Source organism: Hibiscus syriacus, unplaced genomic scaffold, assembly GCF_006381635.1.
Source record: "Hibiscus syriacus cultivar Baekdansim isolate YM2019G1 unplaced genomic scaffold, ASM638163v2 tig00112206_pilon, whole genome shotgun sequence".
Classification (NCBI taxonomy): Eukaryota; Viridiplantae; Streptophyta; class Magnoliopsida; order Malvales; family Malvaceae; genus Hibiscus; species Hibiscus syriacus.
The window spans coordinates 1,094,531-1,112,723 of NW_024063267.1; the positions used below are offsets into that span (position 1 = coordinate 1,094,531).

The 18,193-nt window shown below is 32.5% G+C and overlaps 2 protein-coding genes across 4 annotated transcripts; both read left to right on the plus strand.

Moving 5' to 3' along the window:
* The first annotated feature begins 5,890 nt into the window (after positions 1-5,890).
* LOC120175454 (AP-1 complex subunit sigma-2-like) lies at positions 5,891-8,882 on the plus strand. The gene is made up of 7 exons (XM_039182080.1): positions 5,891-5,980; positions 7,007-7,093; positions 7,279-7,370; positions 7,464-7,572; positions 7,663-7,698; positions 8,441-8,527; positions 8,619-8,882. Exons 1-7 carry the CDS (start codon positions 5,978-5,980, stop codon positions 8,688-8,690), a joined length of 486 nt encoding a protein of 161 aa, XP_039038011.1. The 5' UTR covers positions 5,891-5,977; the 3' UTR covers positions 8,691-8,882.
* A 5,035-nt stretch (positions 8,883-13,917) lies between these two features.
* On the plus strand, positions 13,918-17,622 carry LOC120175669 (histone deacetylase 19). 3 transcript variants are annotated; one of them, XM_039182271.1, is made up of 8 exons: positions 13,918-14,035; positions 14,585-15,170; positions 15,452-15,892; positions 16,013-16,243; positions 16,661-16,731; positions 16,848-16,905; positions 17,012-17,065; positions 17,331-17,622. In XM_039182271.1, exons 2-8 carry the CDS (start codon positions 14,643-14,645, stop codon positions 17,382-17,384), a joined length of 1,437 nt encoding a protein of 478 aa, XP_039038202.1. In that variant the 5' UTR covers positions 13,918-14,035; positions 14,585-14,642; the 3' UTR covers positions 17,385-17,622. The 3 variants fall into 3 exon arrangements, with proteins under 3 accessions (XP_039038202.1, XP_039038205.1, XP_039038204.1); XM_039182274.1 differs by having other exon boundaries at positions 17,015-17,065; XM_039182273.1 differs by having other exon boundaries at positions 14,590-15,170.
* Positions 17,623-18,193: the final 571 nt, after the last annotated feature.

Below are 18,193 nucleotides of genomic sequence, written 5' to 3' on the forward strand. Positions count from 1 at the left end.
ATTTGTGTTCTAGTGAGTTGTTATTATTTGAGGAGCATTGAATGCTTCTTTTGCCCATCTTTTGTTTGCCAGCGTACTATATGCATTCCACTGCCATCACGGGGAAACCATTTGAAAGTTTTCACGATGGGGAAACAAATTAATGCCTTCATTAATTACAGTTTTCAATAAATCATTTCCTTTTGATTGGTGCATTGAGAGTGAGAACATGCTTATACGGTACATGATTTAGACTTGGCTATTCTCCATATGTCTTACTACAAAATATGCGATTTCCCTTTTGTTGCTTGCTTTTGGTTTTAAATTCTTGGTGATGTACCTGCTGGAGCTATAGTGCTTCTTCATGCCTGTGCTCGTAACCCAATGGGTGTTGATCCAACTGTTAAACAACGGGAGCAGATCATACAGTTGATAAGATCTAAAGGGCTATTGCCCTTCTTTGACAGTGCTAATCAGCTAATTGTCTGATGTTAGAATGTTGCTTAGTGTACTCCATAGACGTTAATCTTATAGTTTTCATAGGTTATATAATGGTTATTTTACACTTGAATTTTGACATCCAGGGATTTGTAAGTGGTAGCTTAGATGCAAATGCACAACATGTTCGCATGTTTACTGCAGATGGGGGGAATGCTTTGTAGCTCAAAGCTACGCAAAAAACATGGGACCTGTGAAATACTTAAAAAAGTTTAAAGAAATTTTTATACTATATCAAAATATTACAAATAAATTATAAAAAAATAGTTATTTTACTATATTTTAAGTTAATATATTTAAAATATTTAACACTAAAATTTTAAACTCAACTTCTTTCAAGAACTTTTAAAAGGCACTTTCTCATAGTACTTTTCAAAGTATTGCCAAACCTATTTTGATGGATTCGTAGACAAAGCCAGAATGATGGTTAATATTTTTAGATTATACGATATTAAAAAAACTAACATGGTCGTAGTATTTTTAAATATAAAGAGATTCCCTTGAATAGAGAAGAAGGTGATGAAGTATATGAGGTGCTTATGATTGGTCTCAGCCTCGATGTTTTCTTGGTGCAGCCTATTTGTGTTGTACGAACATATGAGTGGCTGTTGGGATATACAACTTTATACTTCCTGATTCATTCTCTATTCTTATAACTCCAATTTAATATCTCCCCTCAAATAATTGTGGCCAAATGATTTCAAGTACATGAAATTTGGGTTCCTAGCACCAAAAATACATGATTTCTTTGTAATATAGCTTTTGTCTTGAATAAAATGTTTGATAGTATATACTTAAATGTTGCATGTGAAATGATATTTTTGTCTCACCCTAACTACATCTGACTTGATGCTGGTATTTTTAATATTTTTATCTCTAATTTGTTCTTGTCTACAAATTTGATATAAAATAATTATTCATTTTTTTGGGTTTAGGTTAGTTATTGTGTAAAAGAACTCATAGCTTGAAATAGAATAGTCGATGGCTTGATCCTCATGTATTTTTCCAACGGTAATCTCTTGTTCTTCTTCTTCAAGGATTCACCTTCTGCTCATCTTTCTTAAAGGTATGCTTTTAGTTCCTGGTATTGGTTTATACCCCTGTAGTGAATTTTCTTAAGCTAGAAATATATTCTTCTCCTATTTTCACTTCCTTCTTATTACAAGGAATTCTAGTCTATGCTATACCTGAACTTTTGAAATTTCTGTTGAAGAAAACAGTGATGAGGATAATATGCATAACAATGAACTAGTAATTTAGATAGGTTGTTACATGGAATCTATCACATGCATCGACCTATAAGATCATTTTCCCTATCATGTTGGATATGCATATCCAGAGAAATTGTTGATATTACTTTCTTTTAATTTCATTAAAAAGTTGTAAAGTTGTTTAGCTTGCAATATATACTCTTTAGTTTGGTTTGTCTATTCTAAGACCATTTGAATGACTAGTTAATCTAAAATTAAAGGCTAAATTGTATAGAAAATTTATTCATGCTTTTTTTAACAGAGAATATATATTTGGAACTTTCTTTCCTATAAGCAATAAGTATAGAGATGTTCTCTTGAATAGAGATAAGGTGATGAAGTATATGAGGTAATTATGACTGGTTTCAGCCTCGATGTTTTCATGGTGTAGCTAGCCTATTTCTGCTGTGCCGAACATCTGAGGGTTGTTTGGCTGAACTTCCTACTTTCTGATTCATTCTTTATTCTTATAAGTTGTAACTCCAATTTCACATCTTTCCACAAATGATGGTGGCCAAATGATTTTCAGCAGATAGAAATATATGTCCCGAGCACCAAAATAATATATTTTTTCTTTGTAATATTCTATTTAGAACTTTCTTTTCTATAAGCAATAAGTATAGAGATGTTCTCTTGAATAGAAAGGAAGGGGATGGAGTACAGGAGGTAATTATGACCGGTTTCAGCCTCGATGTTTTTCTGGTGCAGCCTATTTGTGATGTGCCAAACATCTGGGGGGTTGTTTGGCTGAATGAATATACAACTTCCTACTTTCTAATTCATTCTCTATTATTATAATTTATAACTCCAATTTCACATCTCTTCACAAATGACAATGGCCAAATGATTTTCAGCAGATAGGGAATCGGTGTTCCGAGCACCAAAATAATATTTTTTTTCTTTGTAATATCTTATTTAAACTTTTTTTTCTATAAGAAATAAGCATAGAGATGTTCTCTTGAATAGAGAGGAAGGTGATGAAGTATAGGAGGTAATTATGACTGGTTTCAAACTTGATATTTTCCTGGTGCAGCCTATTTGTGTTGTGTCGAACATCTGGGATTGTTTGGCTAAATGAATATACAACTTCATACTTTTAATTCATTATCTATTATTATAACTCCAATTTCACATCTCTCCACAAATGATGGTGGCCAAATAATTTTCAGCAGATATGGAATAGGTGTTCCGAGCACAAAATAAATTTTTTCTTTGTAATATCCTATTTGGAACTTTCTTTTCTATAAGTAATAAGTACAGAGATTTTTTTCTTGAATAGAGCGGAAGGTGATGAAGTATAGGAGGTAATTATGAATGGTTTCATCCTCGATGTTTTCCTGGAGTAGTCTATTTGTGTTGTGCCGGACATCTGAAAGTTGTTTGGCTGAATGAATATACAACTTCTACTTTTTGATTCATTCTCTATTCTTACAACTCCAATTTCATATCTCCACAAATGATGGTGGCCAAATGATTTTCAGTAAATAAGTAGTGAGACCATCCACATTTTCAACTCTGCACTTCAACCGAACGACGTGACTATTGTCCGTAAAATCCGAGAGATAATAACCAGACAGCATGTGATTAAGCTGTCTTATATTAATCGCGAAAGTAACATTGTAGCGGACTACTTGACCAGCCTGGGTTGATCTATGTGCTGAGACACCCAACCCCTGGGGTCCAAGGCTTCTTGATAGGGATACAAGGTCTTCTATGGATAGTTAGTTTCTTTCTGTTTTATAGTAAATAAAAATAATAATTCTTAACTATTTGACATTAAACGCTCACACTTCTGATATTCTTAATACTCCAACTCGAGATCTCAAGATTAACAACAATTCTTTTACTAGTTAAATCGTTTGGTTCGTGTAATATATTTACGCTATCGTTGGAAATTTTCAGTCCACGGAAAGAAACCGTGATAGACCATCCTATCTTGTTGGAAACAAGTCCCTGTCTCTCACATTGACAAAAGACGAGGTAATAACCCAAGAATTTTCCATTGGAAAAAAGGACCTAGGTTTAAGGTCCTCCAAGTTTCCGGACTTTCAAAAAATAATTAGGTTTTTTAATAAAATAAATAAATTCAATTAAATATTGAAATAGAAAAATTAGATTTATAGTTTATTTAATTAAAATTTTAATCCGATTTTTGAAAAAATCATAAAATTTATTAATAAATCAATAAAATTTTAAATATATTTGATAGTATTATGATATTACATAGGGTGTTAAATTATTAACAATCTAATTGTTATTAGACTTAATGATCAACGTTGATAAACAATTAATTAATAAAAAATTAAAGTATATAAAAGGATGTAAAATATCCAAAAGAGTGGCAAAGAAAATAAAAGTTTCGGACCATGGACCGACCTAATTGGACCGCGCTGGCCTTACTTATCGGTGTGAGAATTGGCCATCTGTTGATTCTCATATTGGGCCAGATCATTATATACGCCAGCTCAAAACCTGAACATACATCATCGGCTTTCATTTTTTTTATGGGAAATATACATTTTGATACTTAAATTTTCAAGTTTAATTTGTTATTTAAAATGGTACAATTAAATATATGAATTTAAATTTTAGTTCATTTTGGAACTTCTAATTTTCTTTTGAATTAGGTAATTAAATTTTGTTTCTTGATTCAAATTGGTACATGATCTTGATTTCTTAATTCAAACTGAATTATTTGGAATTTAAATTCGTTCAAATGAATTAAATGAATTTAAATAATTTTTAAAATTTTATAAAATATAAGTATTTCTATTTCAAATATAATAATTAATTGAACCAGAAATTATAATTATCAAATTAAACTATGAAGTCAAGTTTTGATATTAATTCAATAATTTAAGCTGAAAAGTTAAATTCAGACACCTAATTGAGCAAAAATAAAAAAAAACATCATAAGTTCTAAATTGAACTAAGAAGACAATTTCAAGTACTGATTTGAATCAAGAAGTCAAGTTCAAGTATGTATTCTAATAATAAGAGTTCATGCATCAAATTGAACATTAAAGTCAAGTTTGGGTACTAAAATCTATATTTACCATTTTGTTAATGAAGGAGTAAAATTGTTCGGGTAAACTACCTCACATACAATTGAACTTTGTCTGTTGACTCGTTTATTCCATTGAACTTTCAATTTTGCCAATTATAACATTGAACTTTAGTTTTATATTCAATTATACCACTCCATCGTTAAGTCATTAACGAGATGATGACATGGTTAATGGTTGCTAATGGACATGCCAACCAAAACAAGTCATTTTGGTGTTGTTGTTTTGATTCTTAAAACAACATCATATTAGACACTAAACTTTTGGGGTGTATCAATTTTATCGCTGAACTTTTAAACATTTTTCTTTTGTACCACTAAACTTTTCGGCTATCGCCGATAACCAGGAAATATCGTTCATCGGTTATATATCGTGGAAATATCAGTACTAAAACATTTATATTTTTCTCATCTTTCTTCTCGTAAGATTGGTTTTCCATGAAACCCATTCAAAATCGACGAAAATCATTTAATACATCGATTCCTTTCAATGATCGACCGATGAAGCTAGTTTTGAGGTATGTTGTCTGTCTTCTAGAAATAATGTTTTTCATAGTTTATATTTTTTAACAAACACCCAAAATCATGTAAATCTAATAAAGTCTCCAAACATCTAAAAATGGTAGATTTTTTATGCTTTTTTTTTTTTATTTTGGGTAGGTTTTATGGAAACTAACATATGAGAAGAATAAATAGTAAAATGTGAACATTTTAGTATGAATTTTGCTGCGAAAGATGATCAGTGACTGGTAGTGATTGGCTTTGACGACAGTAAAAAAATACAGTGGTAAAAAATAAAATTGTTTAAAAGTTCAGTGACAATACACCCCTAAAGTTTAATGTTTAGGCATCATGAAAATCGTTCCAAAATAATGTTGTTGTGGTGTGGATCCCACTTCAACAATCGTTATCCATGTCATCATCTCATTAGTGATTTAGCAACGGAGTTGCTTAATTGAATGTAAAATTAAAATTTAGTGTTATAATTAGAAAAATTAAAAGTTCAGTTGTATAAACGAGTCGACAGAAAAGTTGGTGGTATCTAGTGTAGTTTACCCAAATTGTTCAACTATAAATAAAAAATGGCACCGCAGCAGCACCATAAATCCGAATCGGGATACCTGCGTCTGAGCTCTCGGAGAATCCAGATTTTCATTTTTGACTGTTCTTTCGGCTATTATCAAGGATGGTAACTAACTCGCCTTTCATAGTTTGATCTTATTATTAGGATTGTTCGGCGATTTGGTTATATGATCTGTTTTCGATCCTTTTTTTCAATGCAAAGCATGGATCTGCTTTTTTTTTCTTGCTTATAGACGCTGTTTAAGCTTTTGATTCTGTGAATTCTGAATTTTAAAAATATTTTATGATCTTGATATTTCCCGAATTTATGCTTTGCCGGCTTGCTGCTTCTGGTTTCTATTCGGATCTGCGACTTGTTTGTGTAGAAATTTTGTTTTGTGTTTTTAATATCGTTTGTTCACTGTAAATGCTCCATTTTGATAGTTGTAGCTCACTTTAAATGATTCGTTTTGATAGTTCTTCTGATTTATTGTTAGATCCAACTTATTTCTTCTTCTTTTAATCTTATTCGATTGTACTTAAACATTTCTGTTTGACGTTCTCCTTTGCATTTTGGAATATTCGAGTTTAACGACATAATTCTGGTGATTTCTATAATTTTTCTGTTTGATAAAACCTTATTGTTTTAATGGTTTCACTTTTCAGTGAGACATTAATCATATTGTTTCTCCCTGGGTGAGAACTGTAAGGTTATTATTGATATGAAGGAAATTACATTCTTTATACTTTAACTGTTGAAAATTTGTCCATGAAGAAGCATGCTAAGAGGATGGCCAAAGCCACATGTTACTAGTCGAGTTCTATAACTAGAAATTCACATAGATCTCATTAAGTACTTTAATTTGTCTTCTTGAGAATCGGCTTTGGCTCTCATAGTGCGAGCAAAGAATGAATTTGTGCTAATTTTGGGATCTGATTATCGCAGTGATATATATATATATATATATATATATATATATATATAGAGAGAGAGAGAGAGAGAGTCACATATATATTGCTCTAGTTTTACTCTGTTATCAACATATCATTGTTTAATTTCACTTTATAAACCTAAAATCAAGCTTCATTTTTTCAGTTGTTGATTTGTTGTATTGATAGTATCTGTAACCTATAAGCCTCTTTTGTGTTTCAGATTCATTTTGTTCTTTTAATTAGCCGACAAGGGAAAGTTAGGTTGACAAAATGGTATTCTCCTTATTCTCAGAAGGAGAGAACAAAGGTATGACTAGCACATTTGATCAACGGCATTGATTAGATTTATAAAGTTTGCACAAAAAGGAAAAAAATACTTTATAATTATAGATTCTGGTGTGTTTTTCTTTATCATCAGTACTTTGTTGGTGCTTTTTTTATGTCACTCTTGCCTTCATTATATTAATGCTTTATGAAATGCATTTTGAGAAGGTTATCCGTGAGCTCGGTGGAGTGATTCTCAGTAGGGGGCCCAAACTCTGTAATTTTGTGGATTGGAGAGGGTTTAAAGTTGTTTACAAAAGGTAATACTACTATCTGTTAGTGAGTCTGCTTTTATGAGTAATCTATTTTACCATTTCAGAGATTTATCAGCTGAGTTGGGATAAATTATGCAGATATGCTAGTCTTTACTTCTGCATGTGCATTGACCAGGATGACAATGAATTAGAGGTTCTAGAAATCATTCATCATTTTGTTGAGATACTTGATCGATACTTTGGCAGTGTGAGTGAACTTAAACTTGACTTTCCAATTTTCATTAAATCACTAACATTACATTATGTTTTATCTGATTTTGAATTTATTTATATCCAGGTCTGTGAATTGGACTTGATCTTCAACTTCCATAAGGTACAAGTATTATGCTTGTCATGTAACTGTTGTTAGGGTTCTGTTTCCTCTTCTTTTCAGAGCAGTTTACATCTAAATCCTTGTGTTTTATGTAAATTATGCTCTTATTTATGTAATCTTTAGCAGCAGTTATCCTCCAACTATAGAACCACTCCATTCTTCTCATTATTTGTATTCATTTAAGCATAAACTCTAAAACTCCATACTTACTCCCATACCAGTGTGTCTCTTGCTTTTATCCAGTCTCAACTCATATATCCTTAAGAAGCGCTTAGCATTCATCTTCTGAATTGTTGCCAGTCAATTGAGGGATTGTAGGCCGTTTTCTTCATGTACGGCACCATAGTTTTTCCTACTTTCCAGATAAATACCCCCGAAAATGTTATCCTTATGGTGGGATGTTAACCATGTTGTTGAGGAAAGGAATTATATAGTTCAGAATTGATGAAATTCATATCTGAGAAAAGGCATTTCACACGCACCCTATTTTCGTAAAAAAATTAGTACTTTTATGAAATCCTTCTTCGTGATTCAGAGGACAGACATTTACATGAGAGTTCTTGTAGTTTTCTGCAAAGTTGTTCATGTTATATCACCTTGTGAATTCTGATACCAATGTTAGCGAAGTATTTAATCCATTTTAGAACAAGATGCGGCTTCTGAAAATCGGAGGTAAATGGCATTATTAAGGATGTTAAAATAGGGTCTTTGAATAATTCTTTGCTGCCATTTGACATTGAAGGCCTACTATATATTGGATGAACTCTTGCTTGCCGGCGAACTTCAAGAGACGAGCAAGAAAACTGTTGCACGTTTAATAGCTGCACAGGTAGAACTTTTACCTTCCATCGTTGAAACATCCTGCACGTCGTGTGTCGTAATTTCCGATTTTCTGAGATAACTGCTTTGTTGAACCATAGGATTCACTGGTGGAGACCGCGAAAGAGCAGGCGAGTTCCATTAGCAACATAATTGCACAGGCCACAAAGTAGCTTATGACCGGATTGATTGCGGATTGCCATTCGTCTTTCGTGTTGATTTTGGTGTATCATCTGTTTTCCGAATTTGATATTGAGAACTTAATTTCATGTTTATGAATGTAGATTTGGGACGGAGTTTTGGGTAGAATTGATCACACATAATCATATATCAAATATGTATATGGCTTTGCATTTGAGCTTCAAGTTTTCATTTGTTATCTAACACCTCATCATGCCTGTTTTTTAAATGATTTTTTTTAAATAAAACAAAGATAAAAGGAAACGGTGAAATTACGAGTGAAATACTATGATTTTTAGTCAGAAAAAACAAATGAAATATTGTTTTGTTGTAAAATAAAAAATATATATTAAAGGTTCAAATAAATATAAACAAATCTATTAAGAGAAATAAGTAAGCTAATCTATTAAATTTTTTAGTATAATTTTACTTTAAATATTGCATTGTATTGAAACTTTTAATATATTTAAAAAAATAATAATAATGATATTATAATCTACATGAAATATGTTTTGTTATCATTAAAAAGTTAACACAACTAATAACAGTGATGACCTAGGCGGGGTGGGTGGTCACTCCCCTAAAATTTAAAATTATAATATTTTTAGATATTTTCTATGAATTTTTTTATTAAAAATATTTTCGTCTCCTCTAAAATTTATAATTCAAGTTCATCCCTTGAAATTTTATAAGTTTACATTCGTCCCCTAACATAAAATCATGAGCCAACCCCTGCTAATAATAACAAAAAAATGGATGGAATTAAAGTTTAAATATTAACTTAAGAGTAAACATTATCCACTTGAGGGAATGTGTCTAATCAAGGCATCAACTTAAAAATATAAATTGGAGTTATAAAAAAATATTATAAAGAAAAAAATATTATTTTGGTGCTCGGGACATAGATTCCCTATCTGCTGAAAATCATTTGACCACCATCATTTGTGGAGAGAAGTGAAATTGGAGTTATAAGAATAGAAAATGAATCAGAAACTAGGAAGTTGTATATTCATTCAGCCAAACAACCCTAAGATGTTCGACACGACAGAAATAGGCTGGCTACACCAAGAAAACATCGAGGCTGAAACCAGTCATAATTACCTCCTATACTTCATCACCTTCATTTCTATTCAAGAGAACATCTCTATACTTGTTGCTTATAGAAAAGAAAGTTCCAAATAGATATTATCTGTTAAAAAAAGCATGAGTAAATTTTCTATACAATTTAGCCTTTAATTTTAGATTAATTAATCAATTCAAATGGTCTTAGAATAGACAAACCAAACTGAAAGAGTAAATATTGCAAGCTTAACAACTTTACAACTTTTTAATGAAATTGAAAAGAAAGTAATATCAACGATTTCTCTGGATATGCATATCCAACATGATAGGGAAAAGGATCTTATAGGTCGATGCACGTTATAGATTCCATGTAACAACCTAACTAAATTACTAGTTCGTTGTTATGCATGCTATCCTCATCACTGTTTTTTTCAACAGAAATTTAAAAAGTTCAGGTGTAATATAGACTAGAATTCCTTGTAATGAGAAGGGAGTGAAAATAGGAGAATAATATATTTATAGCTTAAGAAAATTCATTACAGGGGCATAAACCCACACTAAGAAATAAAAGCATACCTTTAAGAAAGATGAGCAGAAGGTGAATCCTTGAAGAAGAAGAAAAAGAAATTACCGTTGGAAAAATACACGAGAATCAAGCCACCGGCTATTCCCTTTCAAGCTAAAACAATAACTTGCAAGTTCTTTGTCACAATAACTAACACAAAACCAAAAAAATAAAAAATAACGCGGATAATTATTTTATATCAAATTTTTAGACAAGAATAAATTAGAGCTAAAAATATTAAAAATACAAGCATCAAGTCAGATGTAGTTAGGGTGAGACGAAAATATCATTTCATTCAACATTTAAGTATATTGTATACTATCAAACATTTTTTATTCAAGTCAAAAGCAATATTACAAAGAAATCATGTATTTTTTGTGCTAGGAACACAAATTTCATGTCCCTTAAAATCATTTGGCCACAATCATTTGAGGGGAGATATTAAATTGGAGTTATAAGAATAGAGAATGAACCAGGAAGTATGAAGTTGTATATCCCAACAACCCCTCATATGTTCGGCACATCACAAATAGGTTGCACCAAGAAAACATCGAGGCTGAGACCAATCATAAGCTCCTCATATACTTCATCACCTTCTTCTCTATTCAAGGAATCTTTTTATATTTATAACTTACAAAAGAAATCAATATAAGAAATTTTCCATTAAAAAATACTACGACCATGTTTAGTTTTTTTAATAACGTAGAATTTAAAAGTATTATCCATCATTCTGGTTTTGTCTACGAATCCATAAAAATAGATTTGGCAATGCTTCTAAAAAGTACTATAAGAAAATGCATTTTAAAAGTTCTTAAAAGAAGTTGAGTTTAAAATTTTAGTGTTAAATATTTTAAATATATTAACTTAAAATATAGTAAAATAACTATTTTTTATAATTTATTTGTAATATTTTGATATAGTATAAAAATTTCTTTAAATTTTTTTAAGTATTTCACTTCACTATAAGGTCCCATGTTTGTTGCGTAGCTTTGAGCTACAAAGCATTCCCCCATCTGCAGTAAACATGCGAACATGTTGTGCATCTGCATCTAAGCTACCACTTACAAATCCCTGGATGTCAAAATTCAAGTGTAAAATAACCATTCTATAACCTATGAAAACTATAAGATTAACGTCTATGGAGTACACTAAGCAACATTCTAACATCAGACAATTACCTGATTAGCACTGTCAAAGAAGGGCAATAGCCCTTTAGATCTTATCAACTGTATGATTGCTCCCGTTGTTTAACAGTTGGATCAACACCCATTGACTTATGAGCACAGGCATGAAGAAGCACTATAGCTCCAGCAGGTACATCACCAAGAATTTAAAACCAAAAGCAAGCAATAAAAGGGAAATCGCATATTTTGTAGTAAGACATATGGAGAATAACTAAGTCTAAATCATGTACCGTATAAGCATGTTCTCACTCTCAATGCACCAATCAAAAGGAAATGATATATTGAAAACAGTAATTAATGAAGGCATTAATTTGTTTCCCCATCGTAAAAACTTTCAAATGGTTTCCCCGTGATGGCAGTGGAATGTATATAATACGATGGCAAATAAAAGATGGGCAAAAGAAGCATTTAGTGCTCCTCAAATAATAACTCACTAGAACACAAATTAGAAACAGAAGAAGACTGTGCACTATTAATTGCTTTGCTAAAAGCTCAGCTCCAACCCTCAAGGAACCAGTACCAGACAAGCACTGATCATTAGTCATTATGTTCTCTTGAATAGCTATCAATAATACCTATTCAATAATTGTTTCAAATGTAATTTCTTACCTTGGTATCTCCAGATTGAATTTTGATATATATCGAAAGCAGTTGATAGCAACTAACAACTCATCATCAGAACTTGTGAATACTTTAGTAATGAGAGGCTCACCAGGGAGTCCTTCCTTCGCGTGTTCCTGACGACAAGGTATGGCGCGTATGAAGGTATACAACAGTTTCAAGCTCTCCAATCTACAATCTATATAAAATCAGGAGAGCAAGTCATCATCATAGATCACACAAACGTGTTATCTGAACTCACATATTCTATGGTTTAGGGAGATTTAAAGAGGTTATACAGTTTGCTTTTGGAAACTATTTTCCTTGTTTGCTCCACACATCCATATTATGAACACACAATCAGGATTTGAGGTGGAAAATATTTGATTGAGTAATCCATTAGAAAAGAATGAAAATGCAAACCAGAAAAAACAAAAATCATGAAATAGATAATTTGTGTAAAATTCACCACAGGGGCCAAAACCCACATTAGGAACCAAAAGCATCACAAACTAAATGAAAATCCACAAAGCATAACTACCTGCTTGATTTATTTACATCAAAAAGTTAGGAAAACCTAGAATCTAACACTGTAATACTCGAGGTATCCATGAATCAAATATCAAATCAAAAGCCTAAACCCCATCCTCTGTAGACCACTCACGAAAATTATGAGGAGAAAACCAAAAAAAAATAATAATAACATACCTTGAATCTTCAAAAGAGCAGAAGGTGAATCCTTCAACAAGAAGAAGCGGATCCCATTCCCTCCTTATTTTTTCTGCCAATGGAGACTTTAAAAAGAAGCGGATCCCATTCCCTCCTTATTTTTTCTGCCAAACGGAGACTTTAAAAAGAAACAGTGCCGACTCAAGGGCTGTTTTGGTCCTGCTGTAAGTGTAACGGCTCTTTTTACTATTAATTATTATTATTATTATTATTTTACTATTAATTTAACTTTTTAAATCTTAATGTTTTTTTTTGGATAAAAGCTTATTAGATTATTGTTCAAAATTTTAATTTAGATTTATTTTCTACGAGATATAATTGTATTTGCATAGTTTATATATTAATTGTTCAATAGTAATTAATAATTTACTATTATTTCAAGTATTTTTTTTAAATTCATAATATAATAAGTTGAATTGTCCGAATAAGTTGATAATTTTTTAAATAAATATTATCTCGTAATCACTTTTAGATTAATCATATACTATATACATACGTTAGGGTCTAATTACATAGTGCTCTAACTATATAATGTAAAACTTTTTAGTTTTATACATTTTAAGATCGTTGGATAAGGGAAAATCAAATATTGAGATTAACAGTGAGAAATGAGAAGATATTCGCTGGAAAAACATAAGAAGTTAGTCTCAGACTTTGATTTTTTTCAATACAACAGTCCTAAAAAATATGTAAAACTTTTATTGGAGGAGAAATCACAGGTTAAAATTAATTTATTATTATTTTCTGTGAATATTTCTCATTTTTTATTATTAATTTTAAATTTTAATTTCTTTTATATTATAGTTTTAAAAAGGTTTACACAGTGTAACTGGATTATATCGTATATATATATAATTAACTTACTCAAAGAATTAAATAATTATATAGATGTAGATGTATTTGTACGCATGTATATGTACTACTTAAAATTTACATCACAATCCTTGATGTTTTCATTCCAAGTTTCCAACGCATCAAACTTTCTAGAAATTGCATTGAAGTCCTTTTCGAACCGGTTTAGTTTGGACCGTTCGGTATAAAATAATAAAAAAAACCACTTCTCTTTGCATTTATCAAATCTCTGCATATTGATTCCCTAATCAAATCTCCTTCTCTTTAATTAAGCCTTCAACGGTTTAACCGTTGTTCTGAAGCAACGAAGGTGAAAGAAGAACAACCTTTAATACCTCTTCTGCAGGTGAAAACAACATTGTTTTTAATTCTGGGTTTTGTTTAAAAATGGTTGCTATCTTTGGTTCCAAGTTATATCGTCAAAGCCTGTCAATTTATTCTTTTTTCTTCTCTTTTTTTAACTTTCGTTGATTTCTCAGTTTTGTTTCCCTTCTTAGATGTGTTTTTGTTTGTTTATTTGAAGCTTGGGATGATGGTTTATTCTTGCCTTTGTTCAATTTGTAAATGCTTGTTTTGCTCATCAATGTAGTAAAAAAATTATGGGTAAATATCTGATTTGATTGTGGTTACGAACCCAACTTTGTTTTTGTGATTATGCTATTCGTTGTTTGTTTGTTTTTTTGGTTATTGGTGAAAATCATGTAAATTGAATTTCTTTTTTCCTCGGTAAATCTGATGAATGATGGGGTTCTTGTTTTGCGACCTTCACATGTTTGTATGCTTGAAATGGAGCTAAATGAGTATAGTTCTTCTTCAATTCTTTTGTCTTTGAGATGTTAATTGAGTGTGGTTTGTTGATTTTACAGCGAATCTAATTAGGATTTTTGTTTATTAGAGCAGGAGAAAAGTTAAGAGAGGAAACTTAGATTCAATCACTGAAAGCTTATTGTTCGATGGAGACCGGAGGGAATTCGTTACCTTCGGGGACCGACGGCGTGAAGAGGAAGGTGTGCTATTTCTACGACCCGGAGGTGGGGAACTATTATTATGGCCAAGGTCACCCTATGAAGCCTCACAGAATTCGAATGACTCATGCCCTTCTAGCACACTATGGGCTGCTTCAGCATATGCAAGTTCACAAGCCCTTCCCTGCTAGGGATCGGGATCTTTGCCGCTTCCATGCTGATGACTATGTGAACTTTCTCCGCAGCGTAACCCCTGAAACACAGCAAGATCAACTCAGACAGCTCAAGCGCTTTAATGTTGGTGAGGATTGTCCAGTCTTTGATGGCCTTTACTCCTTCTGTCAAACTTATGCAGGTGGCTCCGTTGGTGGTGCTGTCAAATTAAACCATGGTCTATGTGACATTGCCATTAACTGGGCTGGTGGCCTGCATCATGCAAAGAAGTGTGAGGCCTCGGGCTTTTGCTATGTCAATGATATTGTCCTTGCCATTCTGGAACTTCTTAAGCAGCATCAGGTATATCTTTGATACCTAATTTCCTTCTACGCTTTCTATCTGACTTTTCTCGACTGATTTAGTAATTTTTTGTTTGTTTTTTGTGCACGAGTAAACTCTTCATAACGAAATCAATATCTAATTATTTCCTTCTTGTACCAATCTTATCCTGTCTGATATGATATGTGTTGACCTTAATGACTGGTACTCCTAGGGTCTACGGTTTTTTGTTTCTGCATGGGGAACAGTTTTTCACGGAATAGTCTGTCATTGATAATGCTTTTCCTTTACCTTTGTTGTAGCGTGTTCTATATGTCGATATTGATATCCACCATGGAGATGGTGTGGAGGAGGCATTTTATACAACTGACAGGGTCATGACTGTTTCATTTCATAAATTTGGAGATTATTTTCCCGGTACGGGTGATATACGTGATATCGGATATTCAAAAGGGAAATACTATTGCCTCAATGTTCCTTTGGATGACGGGATCGATGATGAGAGTTATCATTACCTGTTTAAACCAATCATCAGTAAAGTTATGGAAGTTTTTAAGCCTGGTGCTGTGGTTCTTCAATGTGGTGCCGACTCTCTATCTGGAGATCGGTTGGGGTGTTTCAATCTTTCAATCAAGGGTCACGCGGAGTGTGTTAAATTTATGAGATCATTCAATGTCCCGTTATTGCTTCTAGGTGGTGGCGGGTATACCATTAGGAATGTTGCTCGCTGTTGGTGCTATGAGGTAGCCGACCTATCACTTTTTCTATTGAATAATATATACTGATCGGTTAAGTGATTGGCCTACCGATTTTTTATCAAATGTTAATTTGCTTGTGGTGGGTTACTTTGTTAATGTGAGCAGACAGGAGTTGCACTTGGAATGGAAGTTGACGACAAGATGCCTCAGCACGAGTATTACGAGTATTTCGGTCCAGATTATACTCTTCATGTTGCCCCTAGTAACATGGAAAACAAAAACTCACGCCGGTTACTCGAAGAAATTCGTAATAGGCTACTCGACAATCTCTCAAAGCTTCAGCATTCGCCAAGTGTCCATTTTCAAGAAAGGCCACCTGATACGGAGCTTCCTGAGGTGTGTTCCGCTGCTACTTCTTATTTTATAGTAATCTTGCAATACCGGAGGAAATTTATTACATTTTCCATTCTAAGTTTTCCGGTTTTACCCAGAATTGCATGTGCTTTTATTATGTATCCATGGTTGGCATTGCACATTTTACTTAAATATTTTTTCCTTTCTATGTTCGGGACATTAGACATTCACGACTGCCTGCTTAAACAACTAAAGCGATTCGTAAAGCGGGTTATTTTGCTCGAATTTGAGAAAACAATCGTGCTATATGTTCTTTTTGGAGCGAAAATCGTCTTTATTCTGCCCGCGTAATGGTTGTAGTTTGCATCGATACATTTCCTTCAGTTTCTTGATGTTACATATTAGCTTCATATCAACTTTGCCCTCAAACTTGGTTTCTTTTTTGTTCATATTATTCAGGCTGATGAAGATCAAGATGATGGAGATGAAAGATGGGACTCGGATTCAGACATGGACGTTGATGAGGACCGGTATTTATCTTTCTTTCTTCCTTTTCCCTTTTTCAGGTTTTACACACCCAACTGGCCAACTGTTTCTGATTGCGTTCTTTTTTCGTCTTTGCGGTTCACTCGTCACATTGATTCAGTAAGCTCATTCCAAGTAGAGTAAAGAGAGAAGTGATCAGGCCAGATACGAAAGATACGGTACGCTCTATGTTACGATGTCGAATTTCGTGATTGTGAGATTTAGGCATTTATGAAGAGATTTATTTATTTCTACGAAAAACTTTTATCGGATTTGTTCTCTTAGCAGGTCCAAAAAGGAACAGTTGAGCAAGCTAGAGGATCTGTGACAGATGAGACTGTAAGTACAAATATGAACTTTTGGAACATAAAAGCACCATAACACGCCTTTGCACTCATATCCAATGTTGTTCCGATCTTTCATTTTCTTTTTAAGTACCACTGTACTGCACCCGTATTCGACACATATTTTGGATCCGTATTTGGACACACACTCGTATCCAATACTCACCCTAGAGCTCTAGTATATCATATATAACCGCAATCACATTCGGAAACTGATACGAAAACTCTTGAGAAGTTGTTTTGATGCTTGTTTTTCTCAGGGTGTAGATGTCAGTCCAATGCCGATCGATGAACCAACTGTGAAAGTCGAGTAAGAAACAACAATAAAGCATCCGATCCGATGTACCCGAGGACCGAAGCAAAATCGTCTGCTTCAGGTACCGGATGTATTTCGTGCCATTTCGGTTTATCAAACATTATAAGACCTCACGTTCATGGATAAGTCTAAATTTGTACAAGGCATGGAAACCTGAAAACGATTGGGATTTATATTATAGCTGCTTCAAGTTGTATATCAAACAGTTTAGAGTGTCGATTATCAAAGTTCCAGATTGAAGTTCAAACAGTTTTAAGACTAGTAGATGCAGTCTATGTTGTTTCGATTATTCGATTTTCTAAAAAAAAGGTATATCGAGTTTTTTTAGTCGATTCGAATTTATAAAGTTCAAATAATCGAAAACTCGGAATTAAAACTACATTTTAGTCTTAGCTAAGTGGTTTAATTATTTTGTGATTTGATTACTTAGTTTAAGCTCTTTTTAATCAAATTTGAGTCATATATTTCCAACTACCGTGGATTACATATAAGATATAACTTCAATACCTCTTTTCGATAATTTTTTTCTTTTTGTAATTTAGTCTCTTATATTTTTATTTTATTCAATTTGATCCCAAAACTACCTATTTGTAAAAAAAATTCTTATTAATTCATTGATTCCTTTAATTCTCAAATCAATGGTTTATCTTTAAAATTTATTTTTAAACAAAGGGCAAAGAACGTAAATAGTTCCCTGACAATAAGTTATTGCTTTATTAAGTCCTTCGACTATTAAAAGTTACAAAATGATCCTTTGACTATAGAGTGTTGATTTGTTGAGTCCATTGACTATTAAAAGTTATAAAA

Coding starts and splice junctions, on each gene's coding strand:
- LOC120175669 (XM_039182271.1), top strand. CDS start 14,643: ATGGAGACCGGAGGGAATTCGTTACCTTCGGGGACCGACGGCGTGAAG. Junction 16,244..16,660: donor CTGATACGGAGCTTCCTGAG/GTGTGTTCCGCT, acceptor CATATTATTCAG/GCTGATGAAGATCAAGATGA. Junction 16,732..16,847: donor ATGGACGTTGATGAGGACCG/GTATTTATCTTT, acceptor ACATTGATTCAG/TAAGCTCATTCCAAGTAGAG.
- LOC120175454 (XM_039182080.1), top strand. Junction 7,573..7,662: donor TTGATCGATACTTTGGCAGT/GTGAGTGAACTT, acceptor ATTTATATCCAG/GTCTGTGAATTGGACTTGAT. Junction 8,528..8,618: donor CACGTTTAATAGCTGCACAG/GTAGAACTTTTA, acceptor GTTGAACCATAG/GATTCACTGGTGGAGACCGC.